Source organism: Zophobas morio, unplaced genomic scaffold (genome assembly GCF_036711695.1).
Source record: "Zophobas morio isolate AGI-343-1 ecotype UQ-CSIRO unplaced genomic scaffold, CSIRO_AGI_Zmor_V1 ptg000012l, whole genome shotgun sequence".
Taxonomy (NCBI): Eukaryota; Metazoa; Arthropoda; class Insecta; order Coleoptera; family Tenebrionidae; genus Zophobas; species Zophobas morio.
In genome coordinates, this window is record NW_026972117.1 from 7,815,960 (window position 1) to 7,841,186 (window position 25,227).

General features: G+C 38.1%; 1 protein-coding gene and 1 long non-coding RNA gene across 6 annotated transcripts in view; one reads left to right on the top strand and one right to left on the bottom strand.

Moving 5' to 3' along the window:
* The window catches only part of LOC135127730 (uncharacterized), a 126,060-nt gene that overhangs the window by 33,043 nt on the left and 67,790 nt on the right, over positions 1-25,227 (top strand). The gene's annotated exons all lie outside the window — the stretch shown is intronic.
* Positions 1-25,227, bottom strand: part of LOC135127725 (uncharacterized) — a 453,958-nt gene that overhangs the window by 22,649 nt on the left and 406,082 nt on the right. For all 5 annotated transcript variants that reach the window (XR_010280270.1, XR_010280271.1, XR_010280272.1 and 2 more), the window contains exons 5-6: positions 12,835-12,999; positions 1,961-2,148 (exon numbers count right to left, since the gene is read on the bottom strand). Coding sequence is in view for 1 of the 5 variants with exons in the window: in XM_064054298.1 (XP_063910368.1) it covers positions 1,961-2,148; positions 12,835-12,999 (353 nt within the window). In the remaining 4 variants the exon portion in view is untranslated. The remainder of the gene's footprint in view (positions 1-1,960; positions 2,149-12,834; positions 13,000-25,227) is intronic.

The window sequence follows — 25,227 nt, forward strand, 5'->3', positions numbered from 1 at the left end:
TTTTGTAAAATTAAATTGAGTAAAAACAGGAAATTATAGACATCAAAATTAATTTAAGCGTCTGTAATTCTGGAAAAATTAAACCAAGTCTAGCTAAAAACCAAATCGAAATAATCCGACCGAAAAAGATGTACCAATGAATTCCAAAGCAAGCCTTTGTAAATTCGTACAATTGATTCGCACAAGCACCACCCAGATTCCGCCGATTTCAGGGGACTATTCAATAATTCACCCTCAATTACGAGCAGTTCTATCTCCAAAATAGAGCTTTAATTAATGTACAACAATGCAGTGGCGTTTAGAGCGCTCCCTGCATTCGCATTTTCATTTTCGGCGTAGATGAAGGAAGACGGAAAAAAGCCGTAACGCTAAGAGGGTATTTAGTTTCCATCCGTTTCCGCAAGCTTGATGCATGATAAAGATTAGCGGGCGGGCGAGAGATGTCTCCAGATATGACTTATGAGTTTATCTGATGCTAAAAATTAAGAATTGTTTCTCGTCTGCGATCCGTACGCTCGTATCTTTTAATTTAAGTCAGATTTTATCTGTTAGTCGGAACGAAATAATATTTTTAGCGTTCTTTCAACACTTTCCGAGGATCTTTATTGTGTGATTTCTTTACTCCTTTCGAAATAATAACGGGCTGCTACTTGACGTGGCAAAGGGGCGTGGGGCGGACTCACGATTCTTGCGATTTCTGTTGAAGTGAATCACGAGAACTGGACGCATTCGGCAGAAATAAAATTTTAAAATTAAAATAAATGGAGCTGCAGCAAATTCCATTAGGTATGTGTGGATGTTTCAACAAAAAAAGCTCTACAAATATTTACATTTTATCATTCATTTCCATTAATTAACGGAATTTTTATATGAGAATGTTTTTTGTAAATCGCAGGAAACATTCAAAATGGCCTAATGGACTTTTTAATGAATGTAATGTTTTATAAAGAAGCTTAATTATTTGCAGCCAGTTTGAAAACATTTTTTTACTTATGTGGGGGCGTAAGGTTAATACAAGACCTTCTTTTATAAAAAATGAATTGAATCTACTCGTAGATACAAGGTTTCAACTGATCTTAAATTTATCATTCCGAAGATAATCGTGTAATTGTGCTTTTGTATCTTCTACCAAAGTTGTAAAAGCCAGATTTCAGTTTAAGTTTGCCGCGCAACAAGTTTGAAATCCGTGTCCTTCACATGACGTCACACATGTCGGGAAGCTCGGTTACGTTATTTGCACAGTCCTTCAAGATTTTTATTTAAGGAACGAATCCTGTTTTAAAGCGGGTACTTGAAGTTCTACTACGGAATATAAAGTGTGTTGCATTGTAAACACTAATTAAGACGCTTTGAGTACTCCAATATAATCCACTTGCGACAATGTGTTCTTTACGAGCCTTCAGTTGCATAATGCTGGCAGGATAATATTTCATCTTTAATTTACGAGTAGCGGTTCCACCATAACTTCTAATCGTAACAAAGTACGCCTTATTTCGCATAAAACTCAATTTATGATGCTTTTAAATTATATCAAAAACAGGATCTCCGTTTATCTACGAATCGGCAACAAGATGGTAGATACACGGGTATTTCTTTTCGTAAATTGTTACTAAGTAGCAAACTAATCCCGAAAGTTGGTAAAGAAAACAAGAAAACTTGAAATTACTCCATAATCAATATTAATCAGCGCTCAGATATAGCAACCTAAAAGAGAAAAGTTCTCAGCGTTGCATTTATTATTGATCAGAGGGGTATAAACCGCACAACTAGGTATAACTCTCCCCCCCGCGGGACTTAATAATTAGTGTTAAAACAAAACTTTGGATACGCTATAACTTTCCGATCATATCGGCTCGACCTAAACTCCTTCCAGATCTAACTCCCGAAAAAGCACTATTAAGAAAAACCCTGCTTTTATTTCACTTGTGCGATAAAAGTAGGACACACTTTAAACACTTACTTGCTCTTCGTAGGTGGTCTTGATTTCAACCCCCGTGCTTAAATCGGTCTTCAGCGGGACCTCCGTGGTGTTGCGCCATTCCACTTCGGCGATGGGCCTGGCTCCCTTCACTTCGCACAACAACGAGACGATCGTTCCTTGGGTTACGTGGCCCTGTACACCGGTCAACACTATATCCGTTGGACTCACTGCAAATTAAATGTAATCCAATTATACGAGACGTGCTGAGAAACTGAAATCATATCAGATTTTTTTGCAATTTACAAAGCCAGGGAGGGCGTTCGTGGCCTGATTGCTGACCAGACGCATCTTGATGGCGTTTTAATGTTTATTTGGTTCGATAAGACACGTTTTTTGCTCGCGTGTGGGGAGTATTGTGGAGGTCGATGGTCGTTATGGGAACACAGGGATCTTAAACTTGTGTCAGGCAGGTTGTTACGTTAAATGCTAAACGTATAAAATAAATTCGCAAAAAATTACGTTATCTATTGTCACTAGCGTACTATTTCCTTTTCCATTTTGATGACCTCACAAGGTATCGTTTGTATTTTTTTTTTGTTGTTGGAAATCCTCTCACGACCCCCCACTTTGGAAACCGTCGGTTTAATGTCAAAACAGTAGGAAAAAATCTGTATAAATAGAGCACTTTGTATTACAGTGTCGTGTGAATCGTTTAAGTTGGGAATTTTATTGGCTTTAAAGCGCAAGCATTTGTAAAGCTCATCTTTCGCCCCTAAGAAGAGGGCCTACTTTTTAATAAAATTTTTATCGTCAATTAAAACTCGCGTTCAGCCGCACTCGTTAGCCCTTCCCATAAAAACGCGTCCCCGCGAGGCCTCCGGTAATAATTCGGCATTGTTCTTCATTCAGTACGTCAAACAAGCGTCAGAGGACGCAAGATGATGAGGTTAAACATCGAACCGCGTGACACGAAATGTAAAGCCGCCACTTCGCGCTGAAGAGGGTAATTTCGAAGCACGCCACCTTCTTACTTTAAGTATCTCGATTCCACGGCCGTTTTAATTAAACGTAAAGCTGAAAATACATTCATACACTTAAGAAGCTGTGTCACGAACATTCACTCCTGCAACGCTCACGAAAACGATTTAATTCAAGGGGTGAGAAAAAATAGCGGGACGCTTTTATCGCCCGAAGCGCAAAAAATTGGGGCGTTGTACAGACGGCAGGGCGATAAAATCTTGTGTTTATACATCTAACGGGATTCCGTTAAAAATTGAGAATTTTTAATACTTAATTTGCAGCGCACCCCTCGGCGTCTCGGATAACCCCATAAAAGATTACGTAATTGGGCGAAACAACGGAGCATTACCAGCACCATGGGAAATCTAAAAGGCCTGCTTTAAAACGACCGGATTTAGTTCGGGGGTTTTATTCGCGTGAATTCGCACCAATAACGGACGATTAACTCGCAAAAATTCAATTTTTGTTTTCTTGGCAGGGGAGCCGGATCGAGAGCCACTCATTTTTAGATGTTGTTGCATCTACGACACATGACTGGAGCCAAAGCTGACCAAAAAATAATTCGTTCCAAGAATTTTTACAGTGCACTGAATATTTTATAATAATCAGCCTAGTAGTTTTGAAGGTTATCATTGTTATTAACAGGCAGAGGACATTTTCGTATTTTGGAAGGTTGAAAATGAAGGTCAATTGGGAATGTCAACCGTCTACGTCTTGGGAAAGTAATAAAATAGATTAACAATATTGAAGGAACTAATATTCTACTGTTTCTGCGGATTATTGTGATCATCTTTTCGGATTATTGGATTTTTTCGTCATTTCTTTTTTATGGGCCTCAATAGTCCCAATTACAACTCCTACATTTTCATCGACCGGAGTGGAGGCGCCGGAAAAGCAAATGATTTTCAACAAACTTCTAGACGACATAATCAGTTCTGTCTGCCCTCTTTACATATTTTCATACTTGAAGTAAAAAAGAAATAAACTTTCAGTAGATTCCAGATAAATTACCAGTTTTCGGATAAGCCCGACCGACTTAAATTTTGTATATCAAGTTTTACATGTACATATGTATATAGACTGCCAGACAAAAAAATTGGGACACTAATTTTTTGTGATTACTTGCAACTGATCGAACTTTTGTAAAAAATATTCCAAAAAGCAAATTATTAATGTATTCATTAATAGAAAACATGTGGAAACAGAAAAAAAGGAAAAAAAGTTGTAACACTAAACATTAGCGCAAATTTACAAATATTCATGTGTCCGGGTTTTTTTGTCGGGCAGTGTATTTTAGAATTGTCAGTTATCCCGACTAATATTTTGAATACATCTTCTCAAAATTCTGTGTAGTAAATGTTATTCAAATTTCATAAAATAACATACTTATTTAACTTTAGATATCTAAATTGTATAAATTGTGGACAAACGACGTACGCCGTAATTTATAAACTTTGAATACCTCATTTTATAAACGACGAACGCGTTTTAGGGAGGACGATTTGCCGCACTGTGTAATCACAGAAAGAGGCAAAAAAAAAAATCAGCGACCCTGTAAGAGCCAGTAATTTAGGTATTCGAACTGAAACCTCAATCACTAAAATCGGAGATTAATGAACCCGCATTTCAGCCCGGCGATGCAAAGTTGGTATTTGCAATTGCACAAATTAGTACAAGTGGTTTAGAATTGAGTTTCTGTTTGCGATTCTTGTGGATGTCGGATCGAATCCTCGAATCTGGTTAATTACCGGTTTAAAGGGACGACTATCGGGTAACGCTTCACAAACCGCACTTGTAAAGTTTATTGAGTGGTGTTCCGTACGATGTCGAACACATCGCGCTAATGCTTCCTGCACTGACCCTCCAGGGCCGAAACCTGGACGGCGTGTTCGCGAAAATAGGAGTACACGTAAAATCGGCGAGTACAATGTCCTTTCAACGGTATACTTCGCCTCAGCGTGCCGCAAACGGTAATTAAAATTTCGGATTAATTACAACGTCCAGTGATACGTTAAGCTGGGCGAATACGTTTTCATTAGTCAGAAACTAGAACAGAGGAGTCACGAGGACAGTTTATAGTCGGAGGCGTCCAAAGTCCTTTATTGTTCTTGAAACGGTCAAGCAGTTTCCCGTACATATCCCCTAACTTTCCGCAACACAATAACGCAACATTCTGGCAATAATCCGACAGTAGTTGGCACATTAATTAAATTATTAAATTCCAAAGGAATTCGCAAACTCTTGCTTTTAAACGTGTTGCTTGTTCACGTTGAAAACTGTAGCAGCTGGTTTGAGTGATTCTACTAGAAGAATCAGTCATGCGGACGGGGCCGGCGTAATTGAGCGATAACGGCTCCCTTTGTTAGAGCGGCCGCTGGAGCTGATATAGTCCGTGGTGGCGAAATTTTCGACCTAATTATGGAGTTAGTGTTCTTATTGGGAAAAATCAAAGCTATCTTGCACATGCGCACACTCGTACCAAATTGTGCTGAAAACGCTATAAACTATACGTCTATTAAAAAATTACCACAATCTTATCTTGTAATTACCATTCGCGTTGAAAAAAGTTTAAACACATTGTCGACATTTTGCCGGAAAATCGTTTAGTGTGCGAAAATTGCAACACCAGTGGTGACTTAAGGGTTTTAATTATGCAACGGTCATAACAGGTGTTTCATACACCCACATGCCTAGCGTTTTATCTCCGTGCGGGTTGGGCTTCAATTTAATTTAATACCGGCCACACCGACCGCAGATATTGCCTTAGCGCAGCTATTTTCACGTTAATTGTGCAGACTTTTAATTCTATCGATAACAAAGTTTGTGTAAGGGTTTCTTAAACACGGTTATAAAATCACTCATTATTCGGACGCCCGCACCATTTTTACGTAAAGGTTGAACCGGTTTAATTACAGGAAAATTTCTCAGGATTACGAGTTTGTCGTCGTTTTCGCCGTATCTCAGCATGCAGCTTGGATTTAATCAGCATTTGTTAAGTCCAGATATCAAAATGTATAAAGAGAAGCACCATTTTTTCTTAAATGATTCATGTCGTCTACAAATTCTTCGAAAATTATAGTTATGAATGTTTATAAATCAGGTATTATCCCGGCGCCTCCACCATTTTTCGCGGAAACTGTAAAACCGGTCGGATCGTTGTAGAAAGTGCTTTATCACATAGGAAATTTTCTCAGAGTCATGAATTTGCCCCTATTTTCCCTGCACCCACCACAAAAATCTGTTTACAAAATAATTTAAATATGTTGGATGAATCCAAAAACTGAGTCAAGATGTAATGCGTGATTTTTTTTTTTTTGATTTGGGCATGATTGTCACTTTTAGGTCTTCAATTGTAGCCACTGATTGTTTAAAAATAGTTTTAAAAGTTGGGAACAAGAAATAGTCGAAAGGTATCAAATCAGGTGATCGAGGTGGGTAGGAGCTGTTGCGTTGTCATGCTGGAAATATCCGCTCTGCAATCCTTCCTGCAACATGTTCTGATAACTCGCAGTTCTAACTGACACCTCGAAGAAAAAAGTTTTTGAGAAATCGTAATCTCCAAAATTCACATTATTAAATATTATTTAAATTACTCTTGGACCCGTAGTTTATGAATCCGTGTTGAGTTTTCACCCTGGACTACAAAATTTTTGGAAAAAAATTCAAAATTACAATATTTTCCAATTTAACTTTGTGATTCCAAAAACCGAATGCTGTGAAACCTTGCAAATATTTTAGGGTTACTAAAAGCATGGGAAATCTTTAATCAAAATTTGTCGAGCACCTTACAAGTGTATATATTGTAACATGGAAATGTTACGACGTTTTAAATAGCGCGCGCATTTAGAGAGTAGGGGGGTAGGAGCTGGAAGGTTCGAGAAGAGCGAGGCTTTTTGGTTTTGAGAGGGCGACGAGAGAAGGTCGAGAGAAAAAGACACGGAAGTTTTGGGGTGTCGTTGTTCACGAGAAAGGGGTGAAAAGTTAGTGTCAAAGAGAGGTGTCATCCTGTCATCCTGGTAAGTCTGTCGAACCGCCAACCTGGAGGTAAATTAACCGCGTTCATGGACTGCTAAACGCTACAACCAATCGAACTCCTGCCCACCACATTTTTTTTTATTTCAAGTCATAGTTTTTTTATAATGTACCTAATTAGTCGATTTAATTTATTAGATATTAAATAAAAAGAGCATTGGTGAAGTTGGGTGGTCTCAGTCCCCCCAACCCTCCTTTCCACCATAACGACTGAGTGGCGCCCTATTATTTTTGGTTAGGAAGAGTTTAGCAACGAAGTTGAATCCAAGGTAAGTGCAATAAACACCACGAGAAGAACCCGCTCTCCGAAAGTAGCACCGGCGTAAAAAAGAAGATAAGAGGTTATAATATATAATTCAGCTCTGCAGGTCTTAAAGGCCCTGGGCGTTTTTAACAATAATTTTCCATTTGTTCTTGTTGGCTGCTTTGGATCTCCAATCTTCAATGCCTAAGTTTTGAAGATCTTTTCGAACATCGTCTATCCACTTCAGTTTTGGCCTTTCTCTCTTTTTCTTTCCTCCTTTTAGGCGGTCTAATATTTTCCCAATTGTCCTTTCCTCTGGTGCTCTTCCGACGTGGCCTACCCATCTTAGTCTCTGTGCTCTGATTATCTTCGTGATTGTTGGTTCTCCGTATATTTCCTCGATCTCTCGGTTTGTTCTTCTTCTCCATCGGTCTAGTTCTTTTATACCTCCATATATCTTTCGTAGTATCTTGCGTTCCCATGCTTCCAACTTCTGTTCCTGTTCGTTCGTTAGCGTCCATGTTTCACTAGCGTACAGGACTGTAGGTCTTACTATTGTCTTATATACTTGTTTCTTTGTTTGTCGTGTTACATTCTTACTCCTCAGGAATCTGTTTAATCTTCCTACACTCTTGTTTGCTTTCGCGATCCGTTCTTCTATCTCTTCGTTCATTTCGTTTTTGTTTGTAATTACTACTCCTAGATGTTTGAACCTATTTACTTCTTCGAATTCGTATGTTGTTCCTTCTTCTGTAGTTACTTTCAGTGGTTTTGCTGGGGTTTGTTTTGTTTCTATCCTCATAAACTTCGTTTTCTCTTGGTTGATCGCTAAACCCATTCGTTTCGCTTCTCTGATTAGATTTTTTGTCATTTTCTTCATTTCTGCTTCTGTTCTCGTTATACATGTCACGTCATCTGCAAAGGCTATATTTTGGTGTCTTTTTTCGTATATCGTGCTCGTTCTGTGGATGCCACTTCTACTACTTCGAGTACTAGATTGAACAGGGTAGTTGATATTGGATTTCCTTGCCGGAGTCCTGTTCTTACTTGGAATGGTTCTGACAACAGACCATTTATCCTGACTCTGTTTCTGGTGCTCTGCAGGGTCATCTTTGTCAGTTTTATTAGTTTTCTTGGGACTCCCAGTTCTTGCATTGGTTCTAGCAGTTCTTTCCTGTTAACCGTGTCATAGTCTTTTTTAAAGTCTATGAACAGCAGATATAAGTTGATTCCCTGTTCGTAATGTACTTCTTGTAGTTGCTTCAATATAAATATCTGGTCTACAGTAGATCTATTTTTCCTAAACCCTGCTTGATATTCTCCTACTATTTTTTCCATATGCTGCTTTAGTCTTCGGTTGATGCAAGTGGCCATTACCTTATACGTTATGTCTAGCAGCGCTATTGCGCGATAATTTTCGCATTTCGTAATATCTCCTTTTTTAAATATCGGGCAAAGTACTGCTTCACTCCATTTTTCTGGCATTTTTCCTTCCTTCCAACAGTCTAGCACTAGTCGATGTATCTCTGATGCTACTGCTTCTCCTCCGTACTTTAGCATCTCACCCTTTATTCCGTTTCTACCAGGACTTTTGTTGTTTTTCATCTGCTTTAGTGTTTCTCTGATCTCTCCTTCGTCAATTTCTGTTGTTTCATCTGGGTCATCCGAGTCGTTCACTCCTTCGTTCGTATCTTGCTGTGTATCCTGTTCGTTTAGCAGCTCTTCAAAGTATTCTGCCCATCGTTTTATTCTTGCTTGTTCGTCTCCTATCGGGTTGCCGTCCTTGTCTTTACTATATATTACTCGTGGTTGATAGCCTCTTTTCTCTTTTTTCAGGTCCTGATAGCAGTTCCTTATTTTATTTTTGTTGAAGTTTTCTTCTATTTGTCGTATTTGTTCTTCCATCTTTGCTCGTTTCTTATTTCTGCATATCTTCTTGTACTCTTTCCTTTTTTCTTGGTAATCTTTTTGGTTCTTCTCATTTTTTGATTTTAGATATTTCTGTCTGGCTGACCTCCCCGCTTCTATTGCTTTTCTACATTCCTCGTCAAACCATTCGTTTCTATTTTTGTTGTCTTTTTTGACGAACCCTAGTACTTCTTCCGAGGTCTTCCATATGTCCTCTTGTAGTTCTTCCCACCTCTCTTCTATAGGTATGTCTTGCTCTGTTGATCTTATTCTCTCATTCATCTTTTGTTCGTATTCCTGTTGTACTTCAGCTTTCTTAAGTTTGTTTACATTTATATCACGTTGCGTCTTCTTTCCTTCTTTTTTCTTCGGTATTTCTTGTTTGAGGTCTGCTCTTACTAGAAAGTGGTCTGAATTCGCTTCTGCTCCCCTGTAGCTTCTTAATCTGGTTATTAGTTGGGCATCTCTCCTTTCTACCAGTATGTGGTCTATTTGGTTGACCGTGTTTCCGTCAGGCGACATCCATGTGCCTTTGTAGATCTCTTTCTGCGCAAAGAAGGTGCTTTTGACTACCATTTTATTTTCTTCTGCAAACTCTATCAGTTTTTCTCCATTTTGATTCGTTTTTTGGTGTTTGCTTTCTTTCCCGATTGTTGGCCTGTAGCAATTCTCTTTACCTATCATTGCTTTGGCGCCTCCTATAACCATTTTAATGTCATGCTTTGGTATTTTCACATATTCTCTTTCTAGTTCTTCGTAATATTTTGTTTTTACTTCTAGATCTTTCTCTTCAGTCGGTGCATGTATATTCAGTAGGCTTATTTTCCTGTACTTACTTCTCAATCTTATTAGCTCATTCTTTCTGAGATTGGTTTGAAGGTAATTACTGCTCCTTTCAGGCTCTTCTTCACCATGAATCCTGTTCCTAGCTCTCTGTTGTCAATTCCGCTATTAAATAATATGTAGTTATCTATTTCAGTGATGAATTTGCCTTTTTGTTTCGTCTCTTGTATAGCTGCTACATCTATATTATACCTTTGCAATTCTTGAACTATTTGTTTGAATTTTCCTTCGCTATATGTTCCTCGAACATTCCAAGTTCCTATTCTAATTTTCGGGTTTTTCTTTCTCTTCGTAATTCCTATCGGGTCATCCATGAGCTTTGCATACGTTGTCATTGTTTTCCGATGTGTGGTTTCTTCCTCTGTTAGTTTTTTGGATTTTCTTTGGGGTGCGACGGTGCTTTCACTAATTTGTCTAATTTAGTGTCCCAATGCCAGACTCCTGCCCATATCATCTTTTGGACTCTACTTTTGTCTCGACTCCTTTCCCTTTTTCTGCTGCTGCTATTCCTCTTATTTTCTTCTGTATCTCGCTCTCTTGTTTGGTGTAATCGTCTTCAATAAACGTTTTTGATCCTTTTAATTTGTTATTCTGTTTCATGATTGCTCTTTTTGTGTCCCAGTTCTCTATCTTTGTTACTACTATGTCGTATTTTTCGCTGACTAATCTTGCGTCTTGTATCTTAGTTTGGATTCCTACCTTATTTTTTAGGAGTTCTTCAACCTCTGCTGTTATTTCGCTTCCTTGTAGTTTCCCTCCTTTGATTACGATGTTGTTTCTCCTTTCTGCTTTTTCCAGTTTTTCTAAGTGTTGCTCCACTCCTTCTAATCTTTCGGTCAGTCTTTGGTTTTCTTCTCTTACTGTTGTTACTTCTCTTTGGTATGCTCTTTGGTCTCTTTTCATTTCTGCGATTTCCTCCATTAACGTTTTGAACATATTCTTTACTTCGTCCATGTCTCCTGCTTGTACCCTCTTCTGCTTCCTCTGTACTCTTTGACCTTCCGGTGATGGTGAAAAGGAGGTTTCTCTTTTTCGTTTCTGGTTGTCTTGTTCTTCTATTGCTAGTTTGTGTCCTTTTTCCGGTTCAGGCTTCCCGTTTAGCATTCCCTGGCCGACTTTCTTGCTTCCTGTGTATCTAGTACGTTCCTGTGTTGTTTACTTCGCGCCGCGATAAGAACTGTCACCCAGACTATCTCTTCGGAGGTTAGGTTCTTTTGATTCCACACTTTCCCGAATAATTGCTGTCCTTACACTTCTTGTTGCTTCTTACTCTTATTCCACTTCACTTCTTTGTTTTCTACTACTTCTCTTTCGCTTTTGACGCTCGATATCTCTCGATTTTCGAGTTTGGATTTCGGAGCGTGTTCTGCTTATCGTAGTCAGGACCGTACTCGTGCCTTACAAGTGTGATTGGCTGATTAATTATTCCGTCCTCCCCTCTGTGTTGAGAAGACAAAATCCGTCAAATTTCATTTTCATTTAACCGCTTCTGCTTGTTATCTGAACAGTCTTGGGAGTTCGTTGTCGTTAATGTGCGACTTCCTGATTTCCTCTTAATGCTACTAGTTTCAGGAAATAATTTGATCACGTAATTGACTGTCGTCAAACAATTTTCTTCAAAAACAGAAACACTAGGAAATTTTTCGCGAAATTCCCGAAAACAGAGTAGGGCTTCATTCACCATTCTCTTGCTAACCCTCACGGACGTAAGATCAACTCAGACATGAATTTCTTCTTCGGAGAAAATTTTTCTAGAAAGTTGTAACAAAAATAAGCCCGAAACTGAAAATAAAGCAAAATTTGTGGTGTTATGACGCGAGATTATAGGCAACCACGTAATTTATTGACTATGAACAACGAAAACTTGATCACAAATCTAAAAGTATCATGTCGCTTGAAAAAAAAATGGAACAAGTTCCTATTATTATCTAAACTATAACATAATAAGCTATATGACATTATAATTACAATTGTACAAAAGTGGTTGATCTAGATCCGGATTTCGATAGCGTAAAAAAAGTATCATTAATGGATGATATGGAAATATTCAGTTATTAGGTTTCCTTTTTACTATTACATGTTCTGAAACAGTTTTAACAACACGAAAAAAGCGCATTATTATAAAATATCAGTTATGTTATTTTGAAAATGAATTACATTTCCGAAGTAAATAAAACCGTCGCAACTATATTCACATGACATAATGGTTATTAATATTGCTATTCATATTGAAATGGTGAAATTACATCAATACCAATATCAATTGAAACGACAAAGCATTATTATTAATAGCGTTGTGGGTACATAATATAAAGCATCCAAAAATCATAAAAATCGTAATATTCATGCCGTCCACTCATTTGTTGTTAAATATTCATACAACATTAATATATAATATCCAGTGGCGGGTTAGCAATAAATATCACTTTAATAAAGCAGGCAGCTGTGTCTTCTGATTTTTGCTTTTGGACTGATTTCCGATTACAATACACTAGACGATTTTGTATAGCAGTTAAAGCGCGATGAAAAAATTGGAAATTAGAGTTAGCCATGGTTTCATACGTAAACAGATTGTGTTACTTGTGACAGTTTGCACCTGTTGCACTAATGGACGGATAACAGAATTGAAAATGTGTAAAATGATAAAAGCTCTATCCATGCGATGAATACCAATGAACCGCTTTAATATTCATATACTTTACCATATTTTTGACTTTTTGCAATCCCTCTGCTCATAGAATTATCCACACGACACATTCGATCCTCCCGTATCAACTAACTCCTTTTTTCTGCTTTATTAGTATTACTCTCGACGTTACCACACCACCTCCCATTCTCGATAAAATAAGCAACGAACGAAACTTACCTTTGACGGGAACAGTGACTCCCTTAGTTATTGGCTGGTCCAAGGCCTGGCTCTCCACTTTGCATTCGTAACGCGCGTTCAAATCACCTCTCGACAGCGTCAACTGCAACTTGGAAATTCCCGTGCCGGTACCGTCCGTTCCGTCGCTGCGAGCCGAGTACGAGGCTGAAACAAAGAGGAGAAATTTAATAAAATCACAACAAAATATGCGCTGGCCCAAATCGGGCGGAATCGAAGCCGTTCTCTTAAATGTTTCGGAATTAACCCCAGCGAGCCGCAGCTGAAAAACTAAATGGCTCGAAAAAATCGCACTTGAATGATTTTTTTGTGTGGGAGTTCAATCAATCGGTGCTCTTGTATGGGGGAACGGAACCGCTCCCCGGCATATTGAAGCTTGATTTAAAGACGTCTGTGTGTTCCATGAAAACAGACAGATGGTTTTGCGCTAAGTTCATATATTTTTTTACGCTTAGAACATAAATTGACACCGCCCTATGTTATATATTCATCTACATTGTGTATCGTATTTAAGGCAACAGTTTTTCAGTCCTCGCTCGCATTCAACGTAGTAAGAAATTCACCTGCATAAATTAGCATAAAATAAGTTGACTTGGGTTCAGTTTAAGCGTTAATTAAAATCCAAATTGAATGACTGATAAACGCGTTGTAACAAAGTTTCCTTTGCTGAGTGCAGAGTCGGTAAAACTTGGATGTTATGACGCGAGATGTGGATGACGTTGCGCATTTGCAAGGGGAGACACATTGTTAATATTTACTTAATTAAGGCAGATGGGAGACGCTGGTAATTTCTACTTAACGCTGATTCGAATTAAGAGGGTTGAACAAATCCCTGCAATTATCAGGAATAGATAGAACGATTAAATTAATTGAACGCTTACACAAGACGCTTTGCAGCTGCTAATAGCTGCAGGTGGACCGCAACCGAGCACGGAACGAAACAAAAGATTACAAAGTCTACGTCACTAACGAAGACACCCCGCAACTACTAAATCTTATCGATAATCGCAACTTCCTTGCGAAGACGCCTCCCGTATATTACGACATTACGTGAAGTTTCCTCATAATAAACAATGTTGCCAACATTCTCATTTCAGCGTAACGTTAGTTGACAGCTCACTGCGCGTAATGAACGTCGTACGTCGCGGCGTTGTCAGATTTACCCCAGAAACATTGTAGCGCCATGTTAGTTCGGGATGTCTTTCGCCTTTCCCTGTCTTCGCGTCGAACAACATTAACTTTTTTGAGATGTAAGTGAGTTGCCCTGGCTTTGTTGATCGTAAATTAACCGCTGCTTGCATGAATAAATTCGCGCGAAACATCAAATTTCAGATTTTATTAAAGACGTCGCAAGATGGCGGCAATAAATAGCGGATCTTAATCCTCTTTGCGGCAGACGTACCGCGCAGACATTTGGCAACACAATATTTCGCGGCAATAACTGTTCATCATGCAAACCCCATTTTACGATGTTAAATAAAATCCGCAGGACATAAACATTCGTATCAAGGGCCAGGGGCGGAGCTGGGGGCGAGAGATTCTTTGCGAAATTACCGAGCGTTGTAGTTGTTGCTGTAAGTTGTAGTGGCAGCGAACTGTGCTCTAAATCTGGCTAGTATCTACTGAAAACAAATGCCGCAGATACGGACTAAAGTTCGAATAACTATTGAGAGAGTTCTAAAAACAGGATCAAAGATAGCTACGGCTTTTTGAAGATTTGTCTTTGATTGTTTCAAATTTTCAAACTGACGAAAATGTGACAAAACGAAAAAATTCTATCAGACAGATCGATACAAACTTAATTTTATTTTTCTCTGGGTAAAAACAAATATATAACGGCGAGCAATCTAATTTTAATCGAGCCAACTTTGGAATGGAATTCGTATGTGTTCTGTGAAACGATATCAGCAAGAATTTTGACAGATTTTATACCACAACTCTCCGACGATGAAATGGAAGGTTATTTTCAACAAGACGGGAGACGACAATAGCAATGTTTGATTGAAAGTCAGTTTTGAATCAAATAAAATGTTCAGATCATATTGCAACTCCAACGCATGAATTAAGGATCTAATAATTTTAAACAATTTCAAGTCATTAGCAAATAGAAGTGATTTTAAAAAACGAAAATGGGAAATTAAGTCATTAATAAACAATCAAATAAAATAGATCCACAATGCGACCCTTGAGGGACCCCAGATAATACAGAATAAGGGAACGATAAATGAGAACCGATTCTTACTTGGTGTGATCTATCAACTTAAAATGAAGCGAACCAATTAACAGTGCCAGGAGCAAATCCCATGTCATCTAATTTGTATATTAAAATTCTATGGTTTACTTTGTCAAATACCTTCGAAAAATCCGTATATACAGCGTCTACTTGTAATTTTTGAACAAAGGCTAATTTCCGGATTTAGAAATTGGTGTGACGTAACTACTTTTCAAAAAAAAAAAGGGAAAAGCAACTTCGTCTAAAAAATAATCTTATTAATGTGGTCACCTACATTTAAAATTTCAAATTTGGCGCTACAACTAGATGGCAGCAGTGAGGGCGAAGCAGTACGGGACACGACGGGATCTAAACAGAATTTTAATAAAACCGCTCGTTCGAAGATTAAAAATTAGTTTTTACTAAAAAAACCGACTACAATTTCAGGTGTGGGATGAACGACCTTAACATCGGAATGACCAATGTCCGATTTGTGTTTGTGAAGTGCTGATTCATGGAATAGTTACACGGATAAATGGTAGAAGAGTCAAGCACGTGGGAAATGTGAGGTTATGTCAACTCATCGCGTTTTCATAAAAGGAGAAGATGGCAAGAACCCTCCGAGAAGTGGAGTTGTGTGACGACGCTATTAAGAATGGTCCTTATGCATCGGTACGTACGCTATACGGCCTTGCCTTTGACGACGGTAGTCGGTTGAACAGAAAGAAGCTGTGTCAATGGACGGGTTTCCCTTTTGAGATCGCATCAGATGACTTCAGTGAGAAAGTGGATGAGGTAGTGCAGAATTTTACGATCGCAGAACTTTGTGGAGTCGGCCTTCTACTGGGGTTGAATTGTGCAGGTACTCACCAAGAAGTGGCCGAGAGAATTTGTTCAGTGTTGACTGATTTTGATCTGTTTACACAAGAAAGAGTTGTTCAAGAACAAGAAAGTGAAGACGAGGACGACGAAGATGATCCGGTAGACAGTCATGATGGTCGAGCAGGCGCGGCAGCAGTCCCTACGTTCACCATGTCTTTCAGAGACATCGAAGATTCCGTACGCACTTTTAGTGGTGATGACAATTATGCAATCGAGACTTGGGTCGCAGACTTTGAAGACATCGCTAAACTTATGAAGTGGTCGGAACTGCAACGACTAGTTTTTGCGAAGAAATCATTAACTGGGCTTGCTAAGTTATTTATCCAAAATCAGAGGAATTTGGGTACATGGAAGGACTTGAAACGCAGGTTATTGAGTGAATTTTCCAAGAAGGTGAGCACTGCTGAACTGCATCGCATGCTGAATAATAGAAAAATGAAAAAAGAAGAATCTCTCCAGGAATACTTGTTGAGGATGCGTGAACTCGCTTCAAAGGGTCAAATTGAAGAGGAGTCAGTAATCGAGTATGTCATTCAAGGTATCAACGATGATCCTGAACAAAAATTTTTGTTGTATGAAGCTAAAACTTATGTCGACTTAAAGAAAAAAATTGAAGTTTATGAGAAGATTAGAAAGACCCGTACACCTTCGACTCAATTTGTTGGTCAACGTTTCCGAAAGCATAACGAAAACAAAGAAACTTATTCTCCGGGGTCTGTAGGAGCGAAGGGCAGTAGTAAACCCCCTCCAAATCAGAACATAATTAGAAGATGCTATAATTGTAATGGTGTGGGCCATTTCGCCTCAAATTGTCCAATTCCGGTGAGGGAAAAGGGTTCCTGTTACAATTGCGGTTCAAAGGAACATCAGAAGAGGAATTGTCCAGGGAAGAAAAAGGAAGACAACACCACCAATGTGATATCAACCGAGACACAAGATCCCTATATGGTAAACGTTAAGATTAATGTTAAAGATGATTGTCAAACCGAATGTAGCTATAATTTGAATTCATTAATCGATACAGGTAGCCCAATTTCAGTTGTAAAAGTTCGGTATGTCACCGAAAATAATTTCAATGAAGGTCTAAATCCAAATTTAAATTTCGTGGGTGTGAATGGATCGAAGCTTTATATTTTGGGTATTTTTAACACGGAAGTATTTGTTAATGAAACTGTTTTACCCATAAAATTCTATGTAGTTCCTAATAGCACCATGTCCTTTAACGCTATATTAGGTAGAGATTTTCTCAATACCAAGGGTTTCACGTTTACGTTAGGAGATCATTTAAAAATTATTTCAAACGAATTTGAGAAAGTAAATAACTTTGACGAAATTTTGCATGTCGATTTTAAGGTAGGTGAAGAAATAAAAAGTAACAAAGAAGTACAGATCAATCCTTGTTTAGATTATGATAAAAAAGTGGAAGTTTTGGAAGTGTATGATAATTTTTATTTATGTAATGACTCGCCAAAGATTGATTGTAATTACGAAATGAACATTTGTGTTAAGAATAATCAACCAATCTCTTTTAGACCACGGCGTTTATCCTTTTCTGAAAAAGAAAAATTACAAAACATGTTAGATGATCTATTAGAACGAGGCATTATTAGACCTAGTAGCTCTGATTACTGTAGTCCAATTGTACTGGTAAGAAAAAAGACAGGTGATTTAAGGCTTTGCGTTCATTATCGCGAATTAAACAAAATTACTATTAAAGACAACTTTCCTACTCCTTTGATAGAAGACAATCTGGATCGACTTCGAAACAAAAGATATTTTACGACCCTTGATCTTAAGGATGGTTTCCATCATGTTCGTGTAGCAGAATCGTCGATTAAATTTACTAGTTTTATCACACCTTTAGGGCAATTTGAATATCTTAGAATGCCTTTTGGGTTAACTAATGCCCCAAGAGTTTTTAACAGATTTATTAATTTAGTTTTCAATAAATTAATTCGAGCAAACAAAATTATTTTGTACTTAGACGACATTCTAATAGCGACCAACAGTTACGAAGAACATTTAGATATTTTGAAAAAAGTATTTGGTGCAGCCTCCCAACACAATTTGCTTTTTCGAATTGATAAATGTGCTTTTCTTATGTTTGAAGTTTCTTATTTAGGATATCTAGTAAACAATGATGGCATCAGACATGATCCGAAAAATGTCGAAGCAATTTTGCAGTATCCAATTCCTACAAATGCTAAGGAAGTTCATAGGTTTGTTGGTATTGCTAGTTATTTTCGAAAATTTATAAATGGGTTTTCCGTCCTTACAAAACCTTTATATGACTTGCTAAAAAAGAATGTTGAGTTTCGGTTTGGTGAAAAAGAACTTGAATCATTTGAACAAGTAAAAAATCAATTAGCTTCTTATCCTCTTTTAGCTGTGTATGATCCGCATACCCAAACAGAGTTGCACTGCGATGCATGCACATCTGGGTTTGGAGCTATTTTACTTCAAAAACAGTCGTCGGGAAAGTTTCATCCTGTTTTTTATTTTAGTCGTAGGACGACCGAAACCGAATCTAAATATCACAGCTTTGAATTGGAATGTTTAGCCGCTATTTATGCTATTAAACGATTTCATATATATCTCTTCGGTATACATTTTACGATTGTCACAGACTGTGATAGTTTTAGGCTTACTCTGAATAAAAAAAATATTAATGTTCGAATTTCTAGGTGGGCACTATTCTTACAAAATTATGACTACGAATTGCAACATCGTCCAGGAACACGGATGATCCATGTTGATGCTTTAAGTCGAGCCAACAATATTTTAGTACTAGAGGAAAATACACTAGAACAAAATTTAGCTATTTCTCAAAATTTAGATTCGAGTATTCAAAAGGTTAAGTCTGAACTCGAAATGCGCGAAAGTACAAAATTTGAACTTAGGAATGGACTAGTGTATAGAAAGAGCAAAGGAAAGCTTTTATTTTACGTTCCTTCGTTGATGGAAAGTCAGATCTTAACTATGTCTCATGATAATTTCGGTCACGTTGGCGTGGACAAAACTATGGAGTATCTAAAACGCAGCTATTGGTTTCCTAGTATTAAAGAAAAAATTAAAAATCATGTTCGAAATTGTTTGAAATGTATCACCTTTTCACCAATTGGTGGCGCTGTGCCGAGTGAGTTACACAATATCCCTAAGGGAAATAAACCCTTTGTCACCATACATATTGACCATTATGGTCCATTAGAAAAAACTTCGACAGGTAAAAGATACATTTTTGAAATCATTGATTGTTTCACTAAATTCGTAAAACTGTATGCAGTCAAGAGCACCAAAACTTGTGAAGTAATCAATCAGTTAGAAAATTATTTTAGGCACTATAGTGTACCATTACGTATTGTATCCGATCGGGGATCCTGTTTTACCTCTAATGAGTTCGAGAAGTTGGTTCAAGAACATATGATTCAGCATATTAAAGTCGCGACGGGGTCACCAAAATCAAACGGTCAGATTGAAACAATCAATCGAGACTTAACACCAATGTTGTCAAAATTGGCTATTTTAACAAACAAGTGGGAGAAAGCTTTGGGAACAGTTGAATTTGCTATTAACAATTCGTTTTGTAGATCCACTGGTAATTCTCCATCCGTTTTATTGTTCGGTATTAGTCAAAACGATCCTAGCGATCCTTTAAGAAATTTATTGGGCGCTGAAGCTGAAAAAGAAGATGACTTAGCCGAGGTTCGAGAAAAGGCTCAGTCTCAGAATGAAAAGTTACAAGCATACAATAAGCGCATGTATGACCAAAAACATAGATCTCCTAAACCGTACAATGTCGGTGATTATGTGATGATAAAAAACATAGATGTTACACCAGGTATTAATAAAAAACTTTTACCTAGGTATCGTGGTCCCTACGAAATCAAGAAGTCATTAGGCAATGATCGTTATTGGATTACAGACGTTGAAGGTTTCCAAGTAACGCAAATATGAAGCTTTGGCTTCAATAAGTTACAAAGAGATTAGTTTCATTTGTTCATTATTTCATAATGTTGTGTTTCTTAGTTTTGTTTCCACCTCGTTCTAGTATTGACGCTAACATGTTCGTCTTTTAAGCCGTCTTTTAAGCGATTGGGTTTTCTAATCCATCTCTAATACCCTTATGATTTTTATGTGTCCTAATTACTTATGTGATTTATGTACTTTAGATACTTATGTGCGTCTTATCATTATGTTATGTACCTTATGTTTTACTTTGTGTAACTTATGATGTTTGTGTGACTGAAGTTTAAGCACCTTATGTTTTCTGTCACTTATTATGTTATGTACCTTATGTTTTACTTTGTGTATATGATCGGGACGATCATAATGTCAGGATTGGCCGAATTGTGATCACCTACATTTAAAATTTCAAATTTGGCGCTACAACTAGATGGCAGCAGTGAGGGGGAAGCAGTACGGGACACGACGGGATCTAAACAGAATTTTAATAAAACCGCTCGTTCGAAGATTAAAAATTAGTTTTTACTAAAAAAACCGACTACATTAACGATAATTCCAGAGACACGATATATTTCATTTAGGACACTTACACTAAGTGCCAGCTAAGATGAAAAATTCAGTAAAATTCACAGGAGAAAACTATCAAAACTTCAAAAAATTGTAGGGGACGGAAAAACGTGTATTATACTCTAGAACTGCAAAGTATAATTTTTGTTCGCATTTTCACTCCGAGATCAGTTTTAACCACAAAATCATCGAAATGACGTAAAACACTTCGTGTGTTTCTCGCAGCGCCGTTAACAAGACCGGAGTTATAACATGAAAACTGAATCGAGAGAGCTTTTCCATTTTGATAGGCGCCCGGCAAATTGGAGACCGATTAAGTGCAGAGTTCGCTCACTATCGACAGATTAATACGCGTTTAACATTGGTATTCTAATAACACGATCCGTATCCAGTTACATAATGTATGGATATCCCGATGTAAAACAAGTCCTTCGACGCAGTGCTTTACATGGATTTATGTTAAGCCGTATTTCGCGCTCTGTTTATGCGATGCCCCGCCGGAAACTCTGACATAAAAAAATCGGAGAATTTGCTACAAAGTGTCAGTCGTTCGTTTCCGTTTTAATAAATTTAATAGGTCGGACGGCGGTGGATGTCGCGTCTTTTTATTTTGGCAGTAAACTTTCCTGCAGTGGTTTTGTTTTAATGTCACGGAGTCTTTCACATGGACGAAACTTTATTTTCAGCGGCAATAGCATGATTGGTTTTGTCCGACTCGTCCGGGTTCGACGTCACTTATAGTTTTTCCATTGTATAGGTTTCTATTGTGGATTTCCCGGCTGACAGTTCTATTAAATAAATGTATCAAGAGAATCATAAAATCGCATCCAATTTTTCTTAATCAACTTCTCGAGTTTCTCGTATTCTTTGCTGAAAGCAGACGGATAACGTGATGCAGCGGATAATTACGATTCTTTTGATGCAGGATTTTGAAGAAATTTTATAAAAGAAACGAAGTGAAAAGGAAAATAATTGCGCTTTGATGCGACGTACAATTAGGCATTTGTAAACGACGCGCCTAAGTGGATTCTCTAGTTGAATCAAGTTTTTCTTGGAAATGAGTAATTCCCTCAGTCGAGAATAATTCGAGCAACGAAGTTGATTTGTTTGATGTAGCAAATGGTAATTAAAATTAAAACGCGTAATCACGACTATTATTACTGTTATTTTAGGACTGCTTTTTGTTCGTGACGCGCACGCTCAAGAAGAATACATAAGTGGTGTGCTTCACGTCTCTAAGAAAATTGTTATTCCGCTTTATGCTAATCATGTCCCGAATATCCAAGTAAACGGAACTTCCGCATTGCTACTACTTGTGCTTTAAGAATCGAAAGATGTTGCATCGAGATTATTGGAAAAGCAATATCCACTTGTTGCAATGTTCTTATTCTACATATCATCTGCAGAAATCTTTTGAAATATTGACGCGTCGTTCCATTTTTCATTCTATTGTTTTAAGTTTAAGGATGGTTCGTATCTACGTTAGAAGTCTGAGAAGTTCAATTTTATTGAAAGTAGCAAATAAAATCGGATTTTTTGGCAAAAATAAGGCGTGCACTTTTAAGTTTGGAGAGTTCTGAAAGCAACGATATTGAAATTTCTAGTATAAAATTACATATTTTTGAAATTGAAAGACAACTAGAAGGTTACACCTGTGTCCGTTTTATTTGCTATGTATAAAATGAATAATTTCTGACTGAAAGGAAAACGAAAAATACACAAGGAGTAATTTCATGTTGATTTTTAATATAAGTTCCTTATTACCTTTTTAATGCAATCATATTGTTGAAAAAAGATTAACCTATTTACGGAATTCGGCAATAAAATAAATTTATTGTTATGGGAGCATAAACAACGTCTAGGTGAGTCAAGAATCTTATATACCACACGTTGTGTAATAAAGTTCATTTTATGAATGGCCAACTTTATGTTGTCTTGACGATTCATAGCTTATTTAATACGAAGATGTTTCCGTATGTTTGTCTGTTGGCAATTTTATTAGACAGTTAGTCTTTGAAACCACCAGACGGATTACTGTTTAGTTCTACTGGTACTGCTTTATTCAAATTTTTGCATGTTTTTTTTTTTATAATTATCAACAGAGCCAAATTCGTACAGCGCCAAATCCAGTGCTCCATCTGTAGAAGCGGCACGTTCAAATCTCAACCATCACCGTAATCCATCCGTCTAATGACCGCTGCAACGCAGACTAAACACGACACGAAAGAAACCGCACAAAAACCCACACAGCCACTCAATCTCCCAATCTGCTCCCCAGCCCAGCAACAATCTCTTGTAGCTGACTCATCCACCCTTTACGCATTCCTCGCCACCTCCGCTGGCCCCCACCGTCCCATTCCTTCCAGCCCAATGAAGGTATAAGCATGCAGACGCACTCCGCTCCTCCATCTCCGGGCGGCGGCAGCGTCTGGAACGACTTCCATCATTCAGGGTCAAGAGGAAATTGAGTCCGGCATCCAGAGGCTTATCCGGCGGGAGGCCGGTGCGAGCCGAGTCGTCCTTAGATTTATATCTGGACAGTCAGGATGCGAGCTTTAAACGAAATGGACACTTGCTTTTCTCGCCTGGAAGGCTTATGGAGCCGTATCAGTTACGGCGCGAACGACGACCGCCCTTATGGGAGCACGTAAAATGAGAAGCTATTTTTTCCAGGGGATACGCGAATAACTAAGCTCGACTTCTAATCGGGGATCGGACAGAGCCGGATCCTATCTCGAAACAAAAACACACATTTCACACCGTTTGGACAATTTGTTTAGAGGCGGGCGGCGTTTATTCGGCGGAATTAATTTTTTTATGGGGAGCGGAGGTATTTTGAGACTTTTAGCGTTTCTTTATGGGGAGGGCGAATGCGAGGGACGAACGGCCGCTGGATGGTATATTAAAAGTTATTTTTTGGAGGGACGTGCGTATTGCGGACAGGATTTGCCACGGTACGTTTATTTGATCGATTAAATCAAAAACGTCTAAGCTCATTCTTTAGAATTTTTGACCAGACAGTTTTTCCGGAGTTGCGCTAAATTATCCTAAAGAAATTTTAAGCATTGCTTGGGGACTTTTGATGTTTTTTTTTTCGATTCAGCTGATCGAAATTCATCCTTTAGAATGTTTGTGGATTTTTAGGTTTTTCTTAGTTTAGGCCTCTAAAAGTTTTTCTAAGCTTAATTTCTTCAAAAACTCTTACCATTTTTCCAGAATCGCCCAATACAGAACAGAATATTTCTAGAATCTTATCGCAATCTATATCTGTGGATCTTGAAACAATGTTTTCAAAACCTCCCCCTTCCGAAAATTTAAACCTATTTTTGACCAGCTTCAAAAATTAGTTAAAGAGATGTAAGTAAGCGAATTTTCGCACGCCGGAACCGGGACGCGTACCGAGAACCGATCGTCGCACCGACGCGGCCGAAGAAGAGGATTCTGTCTTGAGGCTTCGGAGGAAAAAGGAAGGTTAGTTTTGAAGTGCAGAACCCCAGCTGAAAGAACCAACCACCGTAAGTACCGTTTTTTGCCTGTCTGTGTACCGTTTTTGAATCGGCACCCCCGAGCGAAAAACCGTACCTCTGTCACCGGTTTTTTTTCGTTACCGTCGAAAGGGCGTCATGTTCCGCCAGCGCGTTTATTTTCGTTTCGTTGTTTTATTTTTTGTTTTCGCGAGCCCTCACCAGACCACTTGGAGATCCGTGTCTCCGGCTTCAGAGCAACCCCGGTATTCCCTCCCCGGAGAGGAAGCTGGAGCCTGAGCGACCACCGCTCCCGACAGAAGGCGGCATCCCCGGTGGCGTGAAAGTGTGCGTATAAGCCTATAAACAGCCAGACGTGTTTCTATTTCAGCAGCACTAGTCGGTGCCAAGCCTGGCACGCCGCCCCCGCGCGTTATCGGTGAAATAAAAGGCAATTTTTGAGATATTTTAAAAATTTCATTTCGAAACCGATTATTTAGAGAACTTTGGCCGCCTAATTTGACCAGAATCACGCTAAATAAATCTTTTAAAAATGGTACGATTGCTCCGGAATCTTCGATGATCGCCGACAATTTTGCTCCGGTACCATAAATATGGCATCTTTTTTATTCAACTCTTTGACATCTATTTCCCAGAATTTTTTGTGCATTTTTAGACTACTTCACTGATAGTTCAATTTTTCAATATGCAGTTTTTGACTTTTTTCCAGACACTGTCGAACATTGCCAAAAGAATGTTTTTTGTTAATTGCGATCTCGAAGTTTTTTACGGCTTGGCTTCTACGAAGATTCCTGCCATGTTCCAGAATTGCTAAAATAAAATCTGACACATTTTGAGATATTTTAAAAATTTGACTTTGAACTCGTATATTTCGAAAAATAGAATGAACTTTGAGATATTTTACATGATACCGATATCAGTTCTGCGCAAAGCAACATTTTTCCGGAATTCGCTTAAAATTCGTTCCGGGAGCACCAAAAGTTTCTTACGCCTTCATTTCTTCGGAAATTCCTATCTTTTTCCAGACTCGCTGAAATGAAGTATGGCAGATTTTAAGATATTCTGAAAATTTGAATTTGAACCCGGATATATCGAAGAACAATTGTTTCACTGCAAAACCGTGGACTAGCAAATCGTTCAAAGACAAATTTCACCAAATATAACTTAAACTTAAAATATCCTGGTTTTTTATTACATTTATTTTTAAACTACCAGAAACATATAGGGTTGGATCTAAACCAAATTTACTTAGTTTTATTATGTTGC